This window comes from Bombina bombina, chromosome 12 (assembly GCF_027579735.1).
Source record: "Bombina bombina isolate aBomBom1 chromosome 12, aBomBom1.pri, whole genome shotgun sequence".
NCBI classification, from domain to species: domain Eukaryota; kingdom Metazoa; phylum Chordata; class Amphibia; order Anura; family Bombinatoridae; genus Bombina; species Bombina bombina.
In genome coordinates, this window is record NC_069510.1 from 78,056,377 (window position 1) to 78,078,845 (window position 22,469).

Genomic DNA, 22,469 nt, shown 5'->3' on the forward strand with positions numbered 1-22,469 from the left:
AAAAAACCCAACAATCTATAGCTATGAACAGGTGTAGGGGTTAACGAGTTGCCAACACAAATAGAGTTAAAATATCAATCAAATTCCAATAATTTAAATGATCTCAAGGAAATTGAGTTATTCGATAGATTAGAGGCCCATTGCAACTTGTGACTCGAGTACAACTAGGTCCCTCACAATATTAACATTACCTTTGGGTGAATTTCCCAAACTGTGAATTTAGGGCAAGATTACTAGTGGTGCGCTATTGCGAGTGGAAAGGGGTTTATCGCGGCTGTTTGTGCGTGTCAGTTTTTTTGCTTGTATTATAAGTTGAAAGTAAACGCAATGGATATGTGGAATAGTTAAGCTTGTGAAGCTTACAGCGTGCACATCATACACATAACCAATTCTCAGAATTGGAAAACCCACAATTTTCAGAGTACAGTAAAGGGCGAGAAGTAATAAAAGTATACTGCAATTTTTTAATACATATTTTATATTACAGCCTCAAAGTATTTCATATTCCTTTAAACATAACACTTATCAAACAAATAATTCATTTTATAGTGCTAATGTATGATTTTTATTAAAATAAAATATTTTAAAGCTTTGTATGTGGCATTTTTATTCATCCTAAAAATGAAATATTTTCCATAATCTGCAAATATCATTAATCATTTAAACCAGTATTCCATTCTTTCTGGAGCCCATAACTGAATCTTACACCACACTTTAGAAAAGCCTTTGATAAGTATTGAATTAAACTAGAATTCTAATATCTCTGGGGTCCATTATGGAATCTTAGGGGCCAATTTATGAAAGTGTGAACCGACATGATACGATGTAGCGTATCATGTCTGCCGCACATCGATAAATGCATTTATCATTGCACAAGCAGTTCTGGTGAACTGCTTGTGCAATGCCGTCCCCTGCAGATCGGCCGCTAGCAGGGGGTGTCAATCAGCCTGATCGTATAGGATCGGGCGGATTGATGTCCGCAGCCTCAGAGCATTTGGACAAGTTATGGAGCAGTGGTCTTTAGACCGCTGTTTCCATGTGGAAATTTCGGTGTGATAATTTGGCCCCTTAGACTGCACCTTAGAATAGAGCCTTTGATAAGCAATTAATTAAACCAGTATTCTAATATCTCTGGAGCCCATAACTGAATCTTACACCACACTTTAGAAAAGCCTTTGATAAGTATTGAATTAAACTAGAATTCTAATATCTCTGGGGTCCATTATGGAATCTTAGGGGCCAATTTATGAAAGTGTGAACCGACATGATACGATGTAGCGTATCATGTCTGCCGCACATCGATAAATGCCAACAGCATACGCTGTCGGCATTTATCATTGCACAAGCAGTTCTTGTGAACTGCTTGTGCAATGCCGTCCCCTGCAGATCGGCCGCTAGCAGGGGGTGTCAATCAGCCTGATCGTATAGGATCGGGCGGATTGATGTCCGCAGCCTCAGAGCATTTGGACAAGTTATGGAGCAGTGGTCTTTAGACCGCTGTTTCCTAACTGCTGTTTCCATGTGGAAATTTCGGTGTGATAATTTGGCCCCTTAGACTGCACCTTAGAATAGAGCCTTTGATAAGCAATTAATTAAACCAGTATTCTAATATCTCTGGAGCCCATTATTGAATCTTAACTGCACCTTAGAATTAAGACTTTGATAAGTAAAAGAATCAAACCAGAATTAACACATTTAAAGCATCAAATGCCGCCATGACTAGCATGCATTAATAATGCTAGTGGTTTAAGGGACAAATTAATGTTAAAAGGGCTAATTTAATCCTATCACTATGTTATTTTTAAAAATACTCATTGCAACTTATACAACATATTCATTATAAGTATTACTGATTTGTTAAATAGTTTCCAGCCAGGGCATTAATGGGACACTAAACCCACATTTTTTTCTTTCATGATTCAGATAGAGCATGCAATTTTAAGCAACTTTCTAATTTACTCCTATTATCAATTTTTATTCATTCTCTTGATATCTTTATTTGAAAAAGCAGTAATCTAATCCTGGATAGAGCTTGCTGATTTGTGGGTACATTAGCCACCCATCAGCAAGTGCAACCCAGGTGCTGAACCAATGGGCTGGCTTCTTAGCTTAGATTCATACTTTTTCAAATACGGATAGCAAGAGGACAAAGAAAAATTGGTCATAGGAGTAAATTAGAAAGTTACTTAAAATTGCTTGCTCTATCTGAATCAGGAAAGAAAAAACTTGGGTTTAGTATCCCTTTAACTGAATAATAAATGTATAAAATATGAATACTAATACTATCAAAAAAACTAATAGCACTGCTATAACAAGACCTGCCTACCTGCCACTTCTTCTTTATGTAACATCACCGCAAAGTAAGTTTAAATGACCTATAGAAAATATGAATGTTTCTGAAATTACATTTCTGTATGATGATGCCACAATTACAAAATAATAGGGATAATATCCAAATGAAACCAAACTACAAGAAAGGAAGTAGACACAGATGCCTAATGTGTTTATAAGTCACTTTAGATATCATATTCTCGTACTATATTTAATTGTAACAATGACATTTTAAGAGAAGTCTTGAAATAAATGTATAAAGATTTTAGACACCTTGTAATCAAAGCTAATTTGAGTAATATCTTATTGCAATACACATTTTTATCATCCTGATGAAATAAAGAAAAAAAAAAGTGGATTATATTTCTAAATTGATTTGTTGAGGTTTATTGATGATATCTCCATAAGTTAAACAAGATATGATTTTACAGTTTGCTTTTTTGAAAAGTATTTTGAGAATAATTTGTTATTGGCAAAAAAATACCTCTGTTTTAAATTCTAGTATAAACATTTGACCAAGTGGAAACCAAATAGTTACACATCACAGCTGAAAGGTGCATAAAATACATTTCACATACATGTTTTGTAATGGAATCCACTGATAACAGCTGATATAATGCATGTTGGGTTAGGTGGTAACTCCTCTTGAGTGAACTAACAAAGTATTCTTTATAGATGAGGTTCAGAGGTATGATAATAAAATAAATCTTTGGAGTTTAATAACTTTGAGGTTGCAAAAACAGGAATCACCACCTGTAACCAACATGCATTTTATTGGTATGGTTTTATACTAAAATCGCACCATCCGGAGCATGAAATAAAATAAAAAATCTAATCTTTCTTATCTGTCCACATCCCATGTAGTTTGTAGATTATCAATTATATTTGTTGTACAAAAGCTGGTTGGAAAACTCATAGAAAAAATAGAATGAGTAACAATTCAGAGAAATATAATTTTATATATAATAGATGATCAGCAAAGTGAAATAACAAATTGATCATATTTTTTTTATATTCAAATATGTGACCCATGCAAATACTGTACTCAAACAAGAAAATTATTATTTCAAATATATTTGATATATATATATTTATATATAATAGCCAACTATACAGATTTATTTTTTATTTAAGAATACAGTAAAAAAAAGTGAATATTACATAAATATTGTCCATGGTCCTCAAAATAACGTTCTTTTCTTCAAAATGGATGTTTGACAGTGCATATAACAAAATGTAGCAGTATTGGGGACACTCGTTATCGAGAGTGCAATAACGTTTTTTTATCCCCATCCCTTGTATTGTCCAGGTGTACTTTTCCCAGTTTGTGTCAACAGTCCGCAGCTGTTTTGGGGTAATATAAATGTAAGAGCCATGCAGTCGTATAGCACGTGCTGTATGCTTTCTTACCAGTTATTAAATGAGGATATAGTAGCTCTTAAATATCCATTCCTGCCAGAGTCAAATTAGGTAAATTCTCCTTTATATCAGACCACAGTACTAACAGAGGGGTCGGAAAGGTTAAGTTGTCCCGTGATATCAGTTGGATGATATTGCTGTAAAACAAATAAATAAAAATACAACATAAGGATGTGGAGCCTTGTGGCTTGTGCTGTGATTGCAGCCTCTGCAGAGTACAAATTCAAGGAATGACAATACGCTGAGCGAAACGCAAGGGAACATTTCTCAGCTCTTTGTTGAAAACATTGTTTACATTGAAAACAATATACAGGCAAGACACACATTGTATCATCCAGATAGTCTGTGACAAACAGATTTATATGTGTAACAATATATACATTTTAAATGCAGTTTACTGATGTGTCGTCTCTAAATATGTGTTTTACAATCTTAAACATTTTATATTTTTTGTGTTTAAAAATATGATAAAAAACATGTAAAATGAGAGAGAAAATTACTTTTGTCCACGGGCTAAAAAAAAAATAGAAAATATATTAGTTTGTATATTTGCTGTCCCATGGACACGCTCTCTCTCTCTCATTGTATGTTTTTTTTATTGCGCTTCAATAAATATATTATTGGATACTTATTTGTAGCTTTATTTGTTTTGTATATACTTTTTATAGTTGCCTAGGTATTTATATTTGTTTCAAGATAGCAGCCACACATTGTTTTTATTGGAACAGTATTACTTTTTTTTCTTTTAGAGTTTGCTGCTACATTTTTGCTTTATATTATTTTGCCAAATAATCCCCAATGGTAAACAATATAATATATTGTTTTAATTCATGTTTATTTTTTAGAGAGATTTTGTCTCTCAAGTAAAGTCAACTGCCTGCAGCCGATAGTTAAGAAGCAACGGTCATCAGATCGCTGCTTCCAAACCTGCTAAGCCAACTATAAAGTGATGTTCCTCAATCCATTTGGAACAACTAGGGTCATTGACAAGCCCTGACTACATGCGATTGTCCACACGAGCAGGGGGCGGCATGGCACAAGCAGAGGCTTGTGCAATGATAAATTCAGGAAGCGTATTGCTGCCTCTAGCTGTGAAATTGGGCGAACAGGGCCAGAGATGTCCGCCCGGGGGTTGTTAAATGTACCCGGAAAAGTATATCTTTTAAACAAATATAAAATTATTAAGCTTATATAGATGTCTGTGTTTCATTAAATTTGTTTTTTGACAGATTTATGAACTGAATAAACTATCAGTAGGTTATTAGTGTTGAGCCATTACAGAAAATCTTTGATATACACAGATATGTATTCTTGATCTGAATTATTAGTTGTCTTTAAAGATGATAATTTTGTTATTATACAAAATATCAGATTATAAACTTTCACGTGTTTACAATTTAAGTCTTCACTTTCTGCCAATAAATCAAATTCACTTGCTCCATTTTATTGTAATAATTATACCTGTTAGCTCATTTAATATCTTCTAAACTAGTCTGCTACTGAGTAGATTACATTTTCCATAACGTTTCTTAAACAGGCCTGTAGTATCCGTTAATTTGTCTCAAGGATCTTATGTTTAAAGCCTTTTCCTTAAAGACTCACAGGTAAGACCCTTTCCACCAATAGTCTAATTGTACAATAGAATAAATTATAGCTTTCCTTATTAGCTAACCTAGTGGTATTCAATGTATTACTAAGAATGATTAAAGGCAGAGCTGACCCTCGCTGTGATAGAATCTGTGACAGTGAGGTACTAAAGTTGTCAAATTAACAATCTGTGCCTTATTGTTAGCTTTGGACCTATTGTACTGTAAAATAAGTTTGTATTGCTTTTTTTCTTCTTAATATGTTCCTAAAGGTATGTATTGGATTGTGTTAATTTATGTTTATTCTTGCAACTGAAATAGCTTTTGGTTTTACTCTTTGAAACCACCACCCATAATGAAAATGTTAGTACCAAGTATGTGTATATAGAGAGAAAATGAGTGATAGAAGATAAGTAGCTATACTTTTCCTGCCAGATCAACCCATTTGAATGGTAACATTCTCATGAGTTGTCAAAGACAACTCCCCATTATTTCAAATAGAAAAATAAACATAAAGGAATAGTTTCACATACATTTAATTAAATGCAGCTTCTATTACGAATCATTGAAAACACATTAAGTGGAAGCAAATTTTCCTCTAGTGTCTCTTTGTTGGTTAAGTTGCTAACTACACTACTTGGCTCAGTTTATTGGTGATTAATATATATATATATATATATATATATATATATATATATATATATATATACTGTATATACACACAGGTATATATTTTACATATATATATATATATATATATATATATATATATATATGTGTGTGTGTGTGTAAAGTTGGAAAACTGCTCTGAACAATACACTTATTTCTCAGATAATTAATCTGTTACAACCACATCACACCACTGCAAGTCTAGAAATATATGCTACTTAGGCAACCCCTTCTTCTAGAATGTGAACATGAAGGAAACGATGAGTAGGCTACAAATCTGTAGACCTGTCAGGCAGGTTCCCCTCTAAGTAAAGATATCCCTAGCGACTTTGCAATGAAGATGAGCGACTATTAGAAGAAGACAAATATCAAAAATGGCAACTACAATGCAAATGAAATAAATAATCTATTGTCAATATTTGATATGGTATTTGTGGCTAAGACTCAGGTTTAAGGTGTCATTTAATCGGCTTCAGATCAATTGATAGACGCTTGTGCAGGTGCAGAGCTGCCATTTTCTAAAGGAGAGACTATGTTCAAAATTAAAGGGGCATAAAACCCAACATTTTTCTATTATGATTCAGATAAAATATACCATTTTAAACAGCTTTCCATTTTACTTCTGTTATCAAGTGTTCTTTGTTTTCTTGTCATCCTTTGTTGAAAAGCAGGAAGTTAAGTTCAGGAGTGTGCACCTGTTTATAGTTTTGAAACAATTTTATACAAGAGCACTAGAAGGCACCACTAATTCCTGTAATGAAGTACTCCAGCCTATCTAGTCTAGTGCTCTAGATATCTCTTCAACAAAGAATAAAAAAAGAACAAATCAGATTTGAGAATAGAAGTACATTGGAAATTTTTTTAAAAATGCATTTTGTATCTGAATCATAAAAGAAAAGCTTTGGGTTTCACGTCCCTTTAATTGTGCATTGTTACACCTATATTTTCTACTGTTAGTATCTGCTAGTGCCATTAGTGTTTATAGCTAAGTGAGGTGCCAAATACATCATATCTCTCACATCAAAAGTGAACCTATAACACCCCCAAAAAACAATCATTAGAAGAGCAACACTTAAATATTTGTCATTGTAAAATATCCATACCAGTTTTGTTATCGGAAAGTAGTCTGGTTGCATAGCACATTAAAGGGACCCTGAACCCAATTTTTTTTCTTTTGTGATTCAGATAGAGCATGTCATTTTAAGCAACTTTCTAATTAACTCCTATTATTATTATTTTTCTTCATTCTCTTGCTATCTTTATTTGAAAAAGAAGGCATCTAAGCTTCTTCTTTTTTGTTCAGCACACTGGACAGCACTTGTTTATTGGTGGGTGAATGTGTCCATCAATCAGCAAAAACAACCCAGGTTGTTCACCACAAATGGGCCGGCATCTAAACTTACATTCTTGCATTTCAAATAAAGATACCAAGAGAACGAAGAAAAATTGATAATAGGAGTAAATTAGAAAGTTGCTTAAAATTGCATGCTCTATCTGAATCACGAAAGAAAAAATTTGGGTTCAGTGTCCCTTTAAGGTGGTGATATCCCAGAGAGAGAGAGAGGTTGGCTGTTGGTACTCTGGGGCATTTTAGAGGTGTCGTTAGGATTTTTTTAACTATGCTTAGGGGAAGATTTATTAAGCTGCATTTGCATTTAAAGGCTTTGCTGAGTGAACCTGCAACCACAAATTTAAAAAGCTAAAACTGCTTCTTTATTATCTCTGCCACCTTAGAGTGGAGAGATAAATCACCCCAATATTTGTTTGTTCGTGGTGATTAACATACCCTGTTCTTGTGCAGTCGGTTGCGTGAGAAGGGGGCGGAATTCCACAAGACAGCTCTAGCGCAATGCTAAATGTTGCCACGCAATACTTTACGTTCTCTACTTGAGAATGTGTCCACCTGCAATCGTAATACATTTGCCCTTAGGCCCAACATGTGAAATTCAGTTTGACTCCTTTGCGAAGTATCTTGTCCCACTATTGTGTCTCATTATTTCAAAGCTAAAGAGGTTGTAATGTTATTCGTTTTGTTTTATGTCTCTTTCAAGTGCTTTTTTGAATATATTAGTTTGGACTGTTTTATAGAAGGAATTTTTTTCTTTGTTTTATTTGTTCGGTAATGTTTTGAAGGCAGTTTAGTTATGCCGTAATCAGTGTGAGTTTTAACTTATGGACATTAGAAGGGCCAGCTTCAAATCTTTAAGAATTCTGCAATTTATGAGTTGTGATTTGTGGCAAGTGTTTTCTGTAAGATGTTACTCTGAAGAAAAGGTTTTATTTTATCCAGGCCAATGTTTTTTTCCCTGCAAACATTTGGGATGAGTGAGCCTAGCAGTAGAGCTGTTTCTGAAAGTGAAAATAAGTCTACAGCATCTGTAATTAAAGCAAATGTCAGAAGGACAGAAGCTAGTGGATAGGATACACTTCAGAATTCTAATAAACGCTTCTTCAGCAACATCAAGCTAAAATCTGGTTGTTTAATGCGCATGTTGGTTTTGACTGACCTCCACCCGGACCAATAAAAATGAGCCTAACATCCCCACATAAATAATAAATCTAAATGTGGTCCTGGCATAATACTGAAAATAACCATAACAATTAGCCCAATCTCCCCAGGGCAATTAACTCTGTAAGTGACCTCCACCACTACCAATCTAACAGTGCTTTTCCGACTAACCCCAAAGCGTAGAATTCTAAAAATCACCTTACTCACCACAAATAAATCTAACTGTGCTGTCCAACTGCCACACTAAAAACATAATTTATGCTTACCTGATAAATTTATTTCTCTTGTGGTGTATCCAGTCCATGGATCATCCATTACTTGTGGGATATTCTCCTTCCCAACAGGAAGTTGCAAGAGGATCACCCACAGCAGAGCTGCTATATAGCTCCTCCCCTCACTGCCATATCCAGTCATTCGACCAAAACAAGCCGAGAAAGGAGAAACCATAGGGTGCAGTGGTGACTGTAGTTTAATTAAAATTTAGACCTGCCTTAAAAGGACAGGGCGGGCCGTGGACTGGATACACTACAAGAGAAATACATTTATCAGGTAAGCATAAATTATGTTTTCTCATGTTAAGTGTATCCAGTCCACGGATCATCCATTACTTGTGGGATACCAATACCAAAGCTAAAGTACACGGATGATGGGAGGAACAAGGCAGGAACTTAAACGGAAGGAACCACTGCCTGTAGAACCTTTCTCCCAAAAACAGCCTCCGAAGAAGCAAAAGTATCAAATTTGTAACATTTTGAAAAGGTGTGAAGCGAAGACCAAGTCGCAGCCTTGCAAATCTGTTCAACAGAGGCCTCATTTTTAAAGGCCCAGGTGGAAGCCACAGCTCTAGTAGAATGAGCTGTAATCCTTTCAGGGGGCTGCTGTCCAGCAGTCTCATAGGCTAAGCGTATTATGCTCCAAAGCCAAAAGGAGAGAGAGGTTGCCGAAGCTTTTTGACCTCTCCTCTGTCCAGAGTAAACGACAAACAGGGCAGATGTTTGACGAAAATCTTTAGTAGCCTGTAAGTAAAACTTCAAGGCACGGACTACGTCCAGATTATGCAAAAGACGTTCCTTCTTTGAAGAAGGATTAGGACAGAATGATGGAACAACAATCTCTTGATTGATATTCCTGTTAGAAACCACCTTAGGTAAAAACCCAGGTTTGGTACTCAGAACTACCTTGTCTGAATGAAAAATCAGATAAGGAGAATCACATTGTAAGGCAGATAACTCAGAGACTCTTCGAGCCGAGGAAATAGCCATCAAAAACAGAACTTTCCAAGATAAAAATGTAATATCAATGGAATGAAGGGGTTCAAACGGAACTCCCTGAAGAACTTTAAGAACCAAGTTTAAGCTCCACGGGGGAGCAACAATTTTAAACACAGGCTTAATCCTAACCAAAGCCTGACAAAATGCCTGGACGTCTGGAACCTCTGCCAGACGCTTGTGCAAAAGAATAGACAGAGCAGAGATCTGTCCCTTTAAAGAACTAGCTGATAAGCCTTTGTCCAAACCCTCTTGGAGAAAGGACAATATCCTAGGAATCCTAACCTTACTCCATGAGTAACTCTTGGATTCACACCAATAAAGATATTTACGCCATATCTTATGGTAGATTTTCCTGGTGACAGGTTTTCGTGCCTGTATTAAGGTATCAATGACTGACTCGGAGAAGCCACGCCTTGATAGAATCAAGCGTTCAATCTCCATGCAGTCAGTCTCAGAGAAATTAGATTTGGATGATTTAAAAGACCTTGTAATAGAAGGTCCTGCCTCAGAGGCAGAGTCCATGGTGGAAGAGATGACATGTCCACTTGGTCTGCATACCAGGTCCTGCGTGGCCACGCACTATCAGAATCGCCGATGCTCTCTCCTGTTTGATTTTGGCAATCAGTCGAGGGAGCAGAGGAAACGGTGGAAACATATAAGCCAGGTTGAAGAACCAAGGAGCTGCTAGAGCATCTATCAGCGTCGCTCCCGGGTCCCTGGACCTGGATCCGTAACAAGGAAGCTTGGCGTTCTGGAGAGACGCCATGAGATCCAGTTCTGGTTTGCCCCAACGATGGACCAGTTGAGCAAACACCTCCGGATGGAGTTCCCACTCCCCCGGATGAAAAGTCTGACGACTTAGAAAATCCGCCTCCCAGTTCTCTACGCCTCGGATGTGGATCGCTGACAGGTGGCAAGAGTGAGACTCTGCCCAGCGAATTATCCTTGAGACTTCTAACATCGCTAGGGAACTCCTGGTTCCCCCTTGATGGTTGATGTAAGCCACAGTCGTGATGTTGTCCGACTGAAATCTGATGAACCTCAGGGTTGCTAACTGAGGCCAACCGAGAAGAGCATTGAATATTGCTCTTAACTCCAGAATATTTATTGGGAGGAGTTTCTCCTCCTGAGTCCACGATCCCTGAGCCTTCAGGGAGTTCCAGACTGCACCCCAACCTAGAAGGCTGGCATCTGTTGTTACAATCGTCCAATCTGGCCTGCGAAAGGACATACCCTTGGACAGATGGACCCGAGATAGCCACCAGAGAAGAGAATCTCTGGTCTCTTGATCCAGATTTAGTAGAGGGGACAAATCTGAGTAATCCCCATTCCACTGACTTAGCATGCATAATTGCAGCGGTCTGAGATGCAGGCGCGCAAATGGCACTATGTCCATTGCCGCTACCATTAAGCCGATTACTTCCATGCACTGAGCCACTGACGGGCGTCGAATGGAATGAAGGACACGGAAAGCATTTAGAAGTTTTGATAACCTGGACTCCGTCAGGTAAATTTTCATCTCTACAGAATCTATAAGAGTCCCTAGGAAGGAGACTCTTGTGAGTGGGGATAGAGAACTCTTTTCCACATTCACTTTCCATCCATGCGACCTCAGAAATGCCAGAACTATCTCTGTATGAGACTTGGCAATTTGAAAGCTTGACGCCTGTATCAGGATGTCGTCTAGATAAGGAGCCACCGCTATGCCTCGCAGTCTTAGAACCGCCAGAAGTGAGCCCAGAACCTTTGTAAAAATTCTCGGGGCTGTGGCCAACCTGAAGGGAAGAGCTACAAATTGGTAATGCCTGTCTAGAAAGGCAAACCTTAGGAACCGATGATGATCTTTGTGAATCGGTATGTGAAGGTAGGCATCCTTTAAGTCCACTGTGGTCATGTACTGACCCTCTTGGATCATGGGTAGGATGGTCCGAATAGTTTCCATTTTGAATGATGGAACTCTGAGGAATTTGTTTAAGATCTTTAGATCCAAGATTGGTCTGAAGGTTCCCTCTTTCTTAAGAACCACAAACAGATTTGAATAAAACCCCTGTCCTTGTTCCGTCCACGGAACTGGATGGATCACTCCCATTACTAGGAGGTCTTGCACACAGCTTAGGAATGCTTCTTTCTTTATCTGGTTTGCTGATAACCTTGAAAGATGAAATCTCCCTTGTGGAGGAGAAGCTTTGAAGTCCAGAAGATATCCCTGAGATATGATCTCCAACGCCCAGGGATCCTGAACATCTCTTGCCCACGCCTGGGCGAAGAGAGAAAGTCTGCCCCCCACTAGATCCGTTTCCGGATAGGGGGCCGTTCCTTCATGCTGTCTTGGGGGCAGCAGCAGGCTTTCTGGCCTGCTTGCCCTTGCTCCAGGACTGGTTAGGTTTCCAGGCCTGTCTGGAATGAGCAACAGTTCCCTCTTGTTTTGAAGCGGAGGAAGTTGATGCTGCTCCTGCCTTGAAATTTCGAAAGGCACGAAAATTAGACTGTTTGGCCTTTGATTTGGCCCTGTCCTGAGGAAGGGTATGACCCTTGCCTCCAGTAATGTCAGCAATAATTTCCTTCAAGCCAGGCCCGAATAAGGTCTGCCCCTTGAAAGGAATGTTGAGTAATTTAGACTTTGAAGTCACGTCAGCTGACCAGGATTTAAGCCATAGCGCCCTACCCGCCTGGATGGCGAATCCGGAATTTTTAGCCGTTAGTTTAGTCAAATGAACAATGGCATCAGAAACAAATGAGTTAGCTAGCTTAAGCGTTCTAAGCTTGTCAATAATTTCATTCAATGGAGCTGTATGGATGGCCTCTTCCAGGGCCTCAAACCAGAATGCCGCCGCAGCAGTGACAGGCGCAATGCATGCAAGGGGCTGTAAAATAAAACCTTGTTGAATAAACATTTTCTTAAGGTAACCCTCCAATTTTTTATCCATTGGATCTGAAAAAGCACAACTGTCCTCAACCGGGATAGTGGTACACTTTGCTAAAGTAGAAACTGCTCCCTCCACCTTAGGGACCGTCTGCCATAAGTCCCGTGTAGTGGCGTCTATTGGAAACATTTTTCTAAATATAGGAGGTGGGGAAAAGGGCACACCGGGTTTATCCCACTCCTTGCTAATAATTTCTGTAAGCCTTTTAGGTATAGGAAAAACATCAGTACACACCGGCACCGCATAGTATCTATCCAGCCTACACAATTTCTCTGGAATTGCAACTGTGTTACAGTCATTCAAAGCAGCTAATACCTCCCCAAGCAATACACGGAGGTTCTCAAGCTTAAATTTAAAATTAGAAATCTCTGAATCAGGTTTCCCCGAGTCAGAGATGTCACCCACAGACTGTTCTCATGTTCTGCATACTGTGACGCAGTATCAGACATGGCTCTTACAGCATTTGCGCGCTCTGTATCTCTCCTAACCCCAGAGCTATCGCGCTTGCCTCTTAATTCAGGCAATCTAGATAATACTTCTGACAGGGTATTATTCATGATTGCAGCCATGTCCTGCAAGGTAATCGCTATGGGCGTCCCTGATGTAATTGGCGCCATACTAGCGTGCGTCCCCTGAGCGGGAGGCGAAGGGTCTGACACGTGGGGAGAGTTAGTCGGCATAACTTCCCCCTTGACAGAACCCTCTGGTGATAATTCTTTTATAGATAAAGACTGATCTTTACTGTTTAAGGTGAAATCAATACATTTAGTACACATTCTCCTATGGGGCTCCACCATGGCTTTCAAACATAATGAACAAGTAGGTTCCTCTGTGTCAGACATGTTTAAACAGACTAGCAATGAGACTAGCAAGCTTGGAAAACACTTTAAAACAAGTTTACAAGCAATATAAAAAAACGTTACTGCGCCTTTAAGAAACACAAATTTTGTCCAAATTTGAAATAACAGTGAAAAAAGGCAGTTACACTAACAAAATTTTTACAGTGTATGTAATAAGTTAGCAGAGCATTGCACCCACTTGCAAATGGATGATTATCCCCTTAATACCAAAAACGGAATAACAAATGACAAAAACGTTTTTCAAACAGTCACAACAACTGCCACAGCTCTACTGTGGCTTTTTACCTCCCTCATTACGACTTTTGAAGCCTTTTGAGCCCTTCAGAGAAGTCCTGGATCATGCAGGAAGAAGCTGGATGTCTGTGTCTGTAATTTTTGCTGCGCAAAAAAGCGCTAAAATAGGCCCCTCCCACTCATATTACAACAGTGGAAAGCCCCAGGGAACTGTTTCTAGGCAAAATTCAAGCCAGCCATGTGGAAAAAACTAGGCCCCAATAAGTTTTATCACCAAACATATATAAAAAAATGATTAAACATGCCAGCAAACGTTTTAAAATACACTTTTATAAGAGTATGTATCTCTATTAATAAGCCTGATACCAGTCGCTATCACTGCATTTAAGGCTTTACTTACATTACTTCGGTATCAGCAGCATTTTCTAGCAAATTCCATCCCTAGAAAAATATTAACTGCACATACCTTATTGCAGGAAAACCTGCACGCCATTCCCCCTCTGAAGTTACCTCACTCCTCAGAATATGTGAGAACAGCAAAGGATCTTAGTTACTTCTGCTAAGATCATAGAAAACGCAGGCAGATTCTTCTTCTAAATACTGCCTGAGATAAACAGTACACTCCGGTACCATTTAAAAATAACAAACTTTTGATTGAAGAAATAAACTAAGTAGAAAACACCACAGTCCTCTTACGACCTCCATCTTTGTTGAGAGTTGCAAGAGAATGACTGGATATGGCAGTGAGGGGAGGAGCTATATAGCAGCTCTGCTGTGGGTGATCCTCTTGCAACTTCCTGTTGGGAAGGAGAATATCCCACAAGTAATGGATGATCCGTGGACTGGATACACTTAACAAGAGAAATTAACCATAGCCTACTGCGACCACAAATACACCAACTGACTCACCTAATATTCCCTAATGATACTTTCCTAAACACTGATCTGCCTATGGCAAACCCACTTAACTCTTAACACCCTCCCTGCACTTTATCCCTCAACACAGATAACCTGTGCAAGATTCCAACTAAACATTCCACTTAATCCAACACCCTAACTCAACTGCTCCCATACGCTTTCTATATGATCCCTTAATCCTTCAAAACAAATCATCCTAATACCTAACCACCCTGAATTACACAAAAATAAATACAATTCCTTTTATAAAAAACCTTTAACTTTACCTTTCCTGTCTTCAGTCTTCAGCCTCTTTTAGCTGGCAGTAACAGGTCCTCTTCATATCATTCCTTGTTGTGTTTTTCTCTATTTATTAAAATTTTTAGCAACCTTGGTTGGTTAATCAGGTTAACCAATCAGGACTGCTGTTGGGTGGGCTAACTGTCAAATATGAGCCAGTTCAAGTAGAGGCAAGTCCTGTTATGGGGAATGGAGTCAAGTTAACCATTAGTGGTATGTGTAGTTATTGAAGATGGTAGTTTGGAACAGCAATAAGGGTATCAGGCCAGCTATTTGTGGTTGTAGGCCAGAATCACAGATTTGGTTATTAGACATCTAGGGGCTGGATAAGCCTTGATAATTTCTGACTCTAATTGGGGTATGTAATGAGTAGGTTTTTTTGTGTGGGGGATAAAACAGAATTTATGTTTACCTGATAAATTTCTTTCTCCAACGGTGTGTCCGGTCCACGGCGTCATCCTTACTTGTGGGATATTCTCTTCCCCAACAGGAAATGGCAAAGAGCCCAGCAAAGCTGGTCACATGATCCCTCCTAGGCTCCGCCTACCCCAGTCATTCGACCGACGTTAAGGAGGAATATTTGCATAGGAGAAACCATATGGTACCGTGGTGACTGTAGTTAAAGAAAATAAAATATCAGACCTGATTAAAAAAACCAGGGCGGGCCGTGGACCGGACACACCGTTGGAGAAAGAAATTTATCAGGTAAACATAAATTCTGTTTTCTCCAACATAGGTGTGTCCGGTCCACGGCGTCATCCTTACTTGTGGGAACCAATACCAAAGCTTTAGGACACGGATGAAGGGAGGGAGCAAATCAGGTCACCTAAATGGAAGGCACCACGGCTTGCAAAACCTTTCTCCCAAAAATAACCTCAGAAGAAGCAAAAGTATCAAACTTGTAAAATTTGGTAAAAGTGTGCAGTGAAGACCAAGTCGCTGCCCTACATATCTGATCAACAGAAGCCTCGTTCTTGAAGGCCCATGTGGAAGCCACAGCCCTAGTGGAATGAGCTGTGATTCTTTCGGGAGGCTGCCGTCCGGCAGTCTCGTAAGCCAATCTGATGATGCTTTTAATCCAAAAAGAGAGAGAGGTAGAAGTTGCTTTTTGACCTCTCCTTTTACCTGAATAAACAACAAACAAGGAAGATGTTTGTCTAAAATCCTTTGTAGCATCTAAATAGAATTTTAGAGCGCGAACAACATCCAAATTGTGCAACAAACGTTCCTTCTTTGAAACTGGTTTTGGACACAGAGAAGGTACGATAATCTCCTGGTTAATGTTTTTGTTAGAAACAACTTTTGGAAGAAAACCAGGTTTAGTACGTAAAACCACCTTATCTGCATGGAACACCAGATAAGGAGGAGAACACTGCAGAGCAGATAATTCTGAGACTCTTCTAGCAGAAGAAATCGCAACTAAAAACAAAACTTTCCAAGATAATAACTTAATATCAACGGAATGTAAGGGTTCAAACGGAACCCCCTGAAGAACTGAAAGAACTAAATTGAGACTCCAAGGAGGAGTCAAAGGTTTGTAAACAGGCTTGATTCTAACCAGAGCCTGAACAAAGGCTTGAACATCTGGCACAGCTGCCAGCTTTTTGTGAAGTAATACCGACAAGGCAGAAATCTGTCCCTTCAGGGAACTTGCAGATAATCCTTTTTCCAATCCTTCTTGAAGGAAGGATAGAATCCTAGGAATCTTAACCTTGTCCCAAGGGAATCCTTTAGATTCACACCAACAGATATATTTTTTCCAAATTTTATGGTAAATCTTTCTAGTCACAGGCTTTCTGGCCTGAACAAGAGTATCGATAACAGAATCTGAGAATCCTCGCTTCGATAAAATCAAGCGTTCAAACTCCAAGCAGTCAGCTGGAGTGAAACCAGATTCGGATGTTCGAACGGACCCTGAACAAGAAGGTCTCGTCTCAAAGGTAGCTTCCAAGGTGGAGCCGATGACCTATTCACCAGATCTGCATACCAAGTCCTGCGTGGCCACGCAGGAGCTATCAAGATCACCGACGCCCTCTCCTGCTTGATCCTGGCTATCAGCCTGGGGATGAGAGGAAATGGCGGGAACACATAAGCTAGTTTGAAGGTCCAAGGTGCTACTAGTGCATCCACTAGAGCCGCCTTGGGATCCCTGGATCTGGCCCCGTAGCAAGGAACTTTGAAGTTCTGACGAGAGGCCATCAGATCCATGTCTGGAATGCCCCACAGGTGAGTGACTTGGGCAAAGATTTCCGGATGGAGTTCCCACTCCCCCGGATGCAATGTCTGCCGACTCAGAAAATCCGCTTCCCAATTTTCCACTCCTGGGATGTGGATAGCAGACAGGTGGCAGGAGTGAGACTCCGCCCAAAGAATAATTTTGGTTACTTCTTCCATCGCTAGGGAACTCCTTGTTCCCCCCTGATGGTTGATGTACGCAACAGTCGTCATGTTGTCTGATTGAAACCGTATGAACCTGGTCCTCGCAAGCTGGGGCCAGGCCTGGAGAGCATTGAATATCGCTCTCAGTTCCAGAATATTTATCGGTAGAAGAGATTCTTCCCGAGACCAAAGACCCTGAGCTTTCAGGGATCCCCAGACCGCGCCCCAGCCTATCAGACTGGCGTCGGTCGTGACAATGACCCACTCTGGTCTGTGGAACATCATCCCTTGAGACAGATTGTCCAGGGACAGCCACCAACGGAGTGAGTCTCTGGTTCTGATTTACTTGTATCTTCGGAGACAAGTCTGTATAGTCCCCATTCCACTGACTGAGCATGCACAGTTGTAATGGTCTTAGATGAATGCGCGCAAAAGGAACTATGTCCATCGCCGCCACCATCAACCCGATCACTTCCATGCACTGAGCTATGGAAGGAAGAGGAACGGAATGAAGTATCCGACAAGAGTCCAGAAGCTTTGCTTTTCTGGCCTCTGTTAGAAAGATCCTCATTTCTAAGGAGTCTATAATTGTTCCCAAGAAGGGAACCCTTGTTGACGGGGATAGAGAACTCTTTTCCACGTTCACTTTCCAGCCGTGAGATCTGAGAAAGGCCAGGACAATGTCCGTGTGAGCCTTTGCTTGAGGAAGGGACGACGCTTGAATCAGAATGTCGTCCAGGTAAGGTACTACTGCAATGCCCCTTGGTCTTAGCACCGCTAGAAGGGACCCTAGTACCTTTGTGAAAATCCTTGGAGCAGTGGCTAATCCGAAAGGAAGCGCCACGAACTGGTAATGTTTGTCCAGGAATGCAAACCTTAGGAACCGATGATGTTCCTTGTGGATAGGAATATGTAGATACGCATCCTTTAAATCCACCGTGGTCATGAATTGACCTTCCTGGATGGAAGGAAGGATAGTTCGAATGGTTTCCATCTTGAACGATGGGACCTTGAGAAATTTGTTTAAGATCTTGAGATCTAGGATTGGTCTGAACGTTCCCTCTTTTTTGGGAACTATGAACAGATTGGAGTAGAACCCCATCCCTTGTTCTCTTAATGGAACAGGATGAATCACTCCCATTTTTAACAGGTCTTCTACACAATGTAAGAACGCCTGTCTTTTTATGTGGTCTGAAGACAACTGCGACCTGTGGAACCTCCCCCTTGGGGGAAGTCCCTTGAATTCCAGAAGATAACCCTGGGAGACTATTTCTAGCGCCCAAGGATCCAGAACATCTCTTGCCCAAGCCTGAGCGAAGAGAGAGAGTCTGCCCCCCACCAGATCCGGTCCCGGATCGGGGGCCAATATTTCATGCTGTCTTGGTAGCAGTGGCAGGTTTCTTGGCCTGCTTTCCCTTGTTCCAGCCTTGCATTGGTCTCCAAGCTGGCTTGGCCTGAGAAGTATTACCCTCTTGCTTAGAGGACGTAGCACCTTGGGCTGGTCCGTTTTTACGAAAGGGACGAAAATTAGGTCTATTTTTTGCCTTGAAGGGCCGATCCTGAGGAAGGGCGTGGCCCTTACCCCCAGTGATATCAGAGATAATCTCTTTCAAGTCAGGACCAAACAGCGTTTTCCCCTTGAAAGGAATGTTTAGTAGCTTGTTCTTGGAAGACGCATCAGCCGACCAAGATTTCAACCAAAGCGCTCTGCGCGCCACAATAGCAAACCCAGAGTTCTTAGCCGCTAACTTAGCCAATTGCAAAGAGGCGTCTAGAGTGAAAGAATTAGCCAATTTGAGAGCATTGATTCTGTCCATAATCTCCTCATAAGGAGGAGAGTCACTATCGAGCACCTTAAGCAGTTCATCAAACCAGAAATATGCGGCAGTAGTGACAGGGACAATGCATGAAATGGGTTGTAGAAGGTAACCCTGCTGAACAAACATCTTTTTAAGCAAACCTTCTAATTTTTTATCCATAGGATCTTTGAAAGCACAACTATCCTCTATGGGAATAGTGGTGCGTTTGTTTAAAGTAGAAACCGCTCCCTCGACCTTGGGGACTGACTGCCATAAGTCCTTTCTGGGGTCGACCATAGGAAACAATTTTTTAAATATGGGGGGAGGGACGAAAGGAATACCGGGCCTTTCCCATTCTTTATTAACAATGTCCGCCACCCGCTTGGGTATAGGAAAAGCTTCTGGGAGCCCCGGCACCTCTAGGAACTTGTCCATTTTACATAGTTTCTCTGGGATGACTAAATTTTCACAATCATCCAGAGTGGATAATACCTCCTTAAGCAAAATGCGGAGATGTTCCAATTTAAATTTAAATGTAATCACATCAGATTCAGCCTGCTGAGAAATGTTCCCTAAATCAGTAATTTCTCCCTCAGACAAAACCTCCCTGGCCCCCTCAGATTGGGTTAGGGGCCCTTCAGAGATATTAATATCAGCGTCGTCATGCTCTTCAGTAACTAAAACAGAGCAGCCACGCTTACGCTGACAAGGGTTAATTTTGGCTAAAATGTTTTTGACAGAATTATCCATTACAGCCGTTAATTGTTGCATAGTAAGGAGTATTGGCGCGCTAGATGTACTAGGGGCCTCCTGAGTGGGCAAGACTCGTGTAGACGAAGGAGGGAATGATGCAGTACCATGCTTACTCCCCTCACTTGAGGAATCATCTTGGGCATCATTGTCATTATCACATAAATCACATTTATTTAAATGAATAGGAATTCTGGCTTCCCCACATTCAGAACACAGTCTATCTGGTAGTTCAGACATGTTAAACAGGCATAAACTTGATCAGAAAGTACAAAAAACGTTTTAAAATAAAACCGTTACTGTCACTTTAAATTTTAAACTGAACACACTTTATTACTGCAATTGCGAAAAAACATGAAGGAATTGTTCAAAATTCACCAAATTTTCACCACAGCGTCTTAAAGCCTTGAAAATATTGCACACCAATTTTGGAAGCTTTAACCCTTAAAATAACGGAACCGGAGCCGTTTTAAGCTTTAAACCCCTTTACAGTCCCTGGTATCTGCTTTGCTGAGACCCAACCAAACCCAAAGGGGAATACGATACCAAATGACGCCTTCAGAAGTCTTTTATAAGTATCAGAGCTCCTCTCACATGCGACTGCATGCCATGCCTCTCAAAAACAAGTGCGCAACACCGGCGCGAAAATGAGACTCTGCCTATGCTTTGGGAAAGCCCCTAAAGAATAAGGTGTCTAAAACAGTGCCTGCCGATATTATTATATCAAAATACCCAGATAAAATGATTCCTCAAGGCTAAATATGTGTTAATAATCAATCGATTTAGCCCAGAAAAAGTCTACAGTTTAAATAAGCCCTTGTGAAGCCCTTATTTACAATCGTAATAAACATGGCTTACCGGATCCCATAGGGAAAATGACAGCTTCCAGCATTACATCGTCTTGTTAGAATGTGTCATACCTCAAGCAGCAAGGGACTGCAAACTGTTCCCCCAACTGAAGTTAATTGCTCTCAACAGTCCTGTGTGGAACAGCCATGGATTTTAGTTACGGTTGCTAAAATCATTTTCCTCATACAAACAGAATTCTTCATCTCTTTTCTGTTTCTGAGTAAATAGTACGTACCAGCACTATTTGAAAATAACAAACTCTTGATTGAATAATGAAAAACTACAGTTAAACACTAAAAAACTCTAAGCCATCTCCGTGGAGATGTTGCCTGTACAACGGCAAAGAGAATGACTGGGGTAGGCGGAGCCTAGGAGGGATCATGTGACCAGCTTTGCTGGGCTCTTTGCCATTTCCTGTTGGGGAAGAGAATATCCCACAAGTAAGGATGACGCCGTGGACCGGACACACCTATGTTGGAGAAAATCAGTTCTTTTTGTTCATCCAACCCTGTCCATACCACCTGATATACTATGTGGGTCAGATTATGACTAGTCAAGTCAGAGTAAAGTGACAGCTGTACGATGTCTATAACAGTGTAGCAATAGCTATATTGTATCTATATAACTTTCATTCACATGTATATGTTATGGGTAAAGTCAGAAATCGGGGTAATCATATGCTTACCTAGGTAAAGCAGACATTACCCAAGTGGCTGTGGCTTAAGCCTGATGTAATGTAATTTCCCCACCTACACTATTTATTTTGCGTCCGCCTCGGGGAATCAAGGAAGGCCCCGCCAATCCTCTAGCATCCACCTCAAGTGGACCTTGGTGAATGAGAAAAAGATAGTGAAGATGTGTGAATTACAGTGCATCGTATAAATGTTTGATGCAGTGACTCAATGCACTCTGAGAAGATTTATCATGTTACATCGGGCTTTACCCACAACTGCTTGGGTAATGTCAGGTTTACCCGGGTAATACTAGGATTACCCAATTTCTTACTTTACCCACAACATATACATATGAATATACTTCCTACATCCTCACAGCTGTTGCTATACTCAAGCCACTACATGTTGGTGGAAATTGCACATTGCAGCAACAGGGTTGTTACTATGCAGCAACAGGGTTGTTACTATGCAGCAACAGGGTTGTTACTATGCAGCAACAGGGTTGTTACTATGTAGCAACCTTGCCACAGTAATATGCATCCCAATTGTGATCTACCCCAAAGCTTTTAGATACTCCAACCCTTTGCTCTTCCCAGCACTTATAAAATGTTGAAAAGCATACAAATACAGACTTATCTTGCTAATGCCAAAAACAAATAATTTTTAGGTGCTTTCCCAAACCCTATTGAATTTTAATATTTTCTAATTTCAAAACTAAGTTAACCTGAAAAACGGGTTCTTAAATATTTGCAATATAAAGTAAAAATGCGGATGCAGGCAATTACATAGTTGTTGTGACATTTAATCCGTACTGCGAAAAGCATACAAATACAGACTTATCTTGCTAATGCCAAAAACAAATAATTTTTAGGTGCTTTCCCAAACCCTATTGAATTTTAATATTTTCTAATTTCAAAACTAAGTTAACCTGAAAAACGGGTTCTTAAATATTTGCAATATAAAGTAAAAATGCGGATGCAGGCAATTACATAGTTGTTGTGACATTTAATCCGTACTG

At 40.0% G+C, this 22,469-nt stretch overlaps 1 protein-coding gene across 2 annotated transcripts in view; it reads right to left on the reverse strand.

Moving 5' to 3' along the window:
* Positions 1-3,507: 3,507 nt before the first annotated feature.
* LOC128642978 (glutamate receptor ionotropic, NMDA 1) overlaps positions 3,508-22,469 on the reverse strand; it is a 360,366-nt gene continuing 341,404 nt past the window's right edge. For both annotated transcript variants that reach the window (XM_053695888.1, XM_053695887.1), the window contains one exon: positions 3,508-3,887. In XM_053695888.1, the coding sequence (XP_053551863.1) occupies positions 3,819-3,887 (69 nt within the window). In that variant the 3' untranslated portion in view covers positions 3,508-3,818. The remainder of the gene's footprint in view (positions 3,888-22,469) is intronic.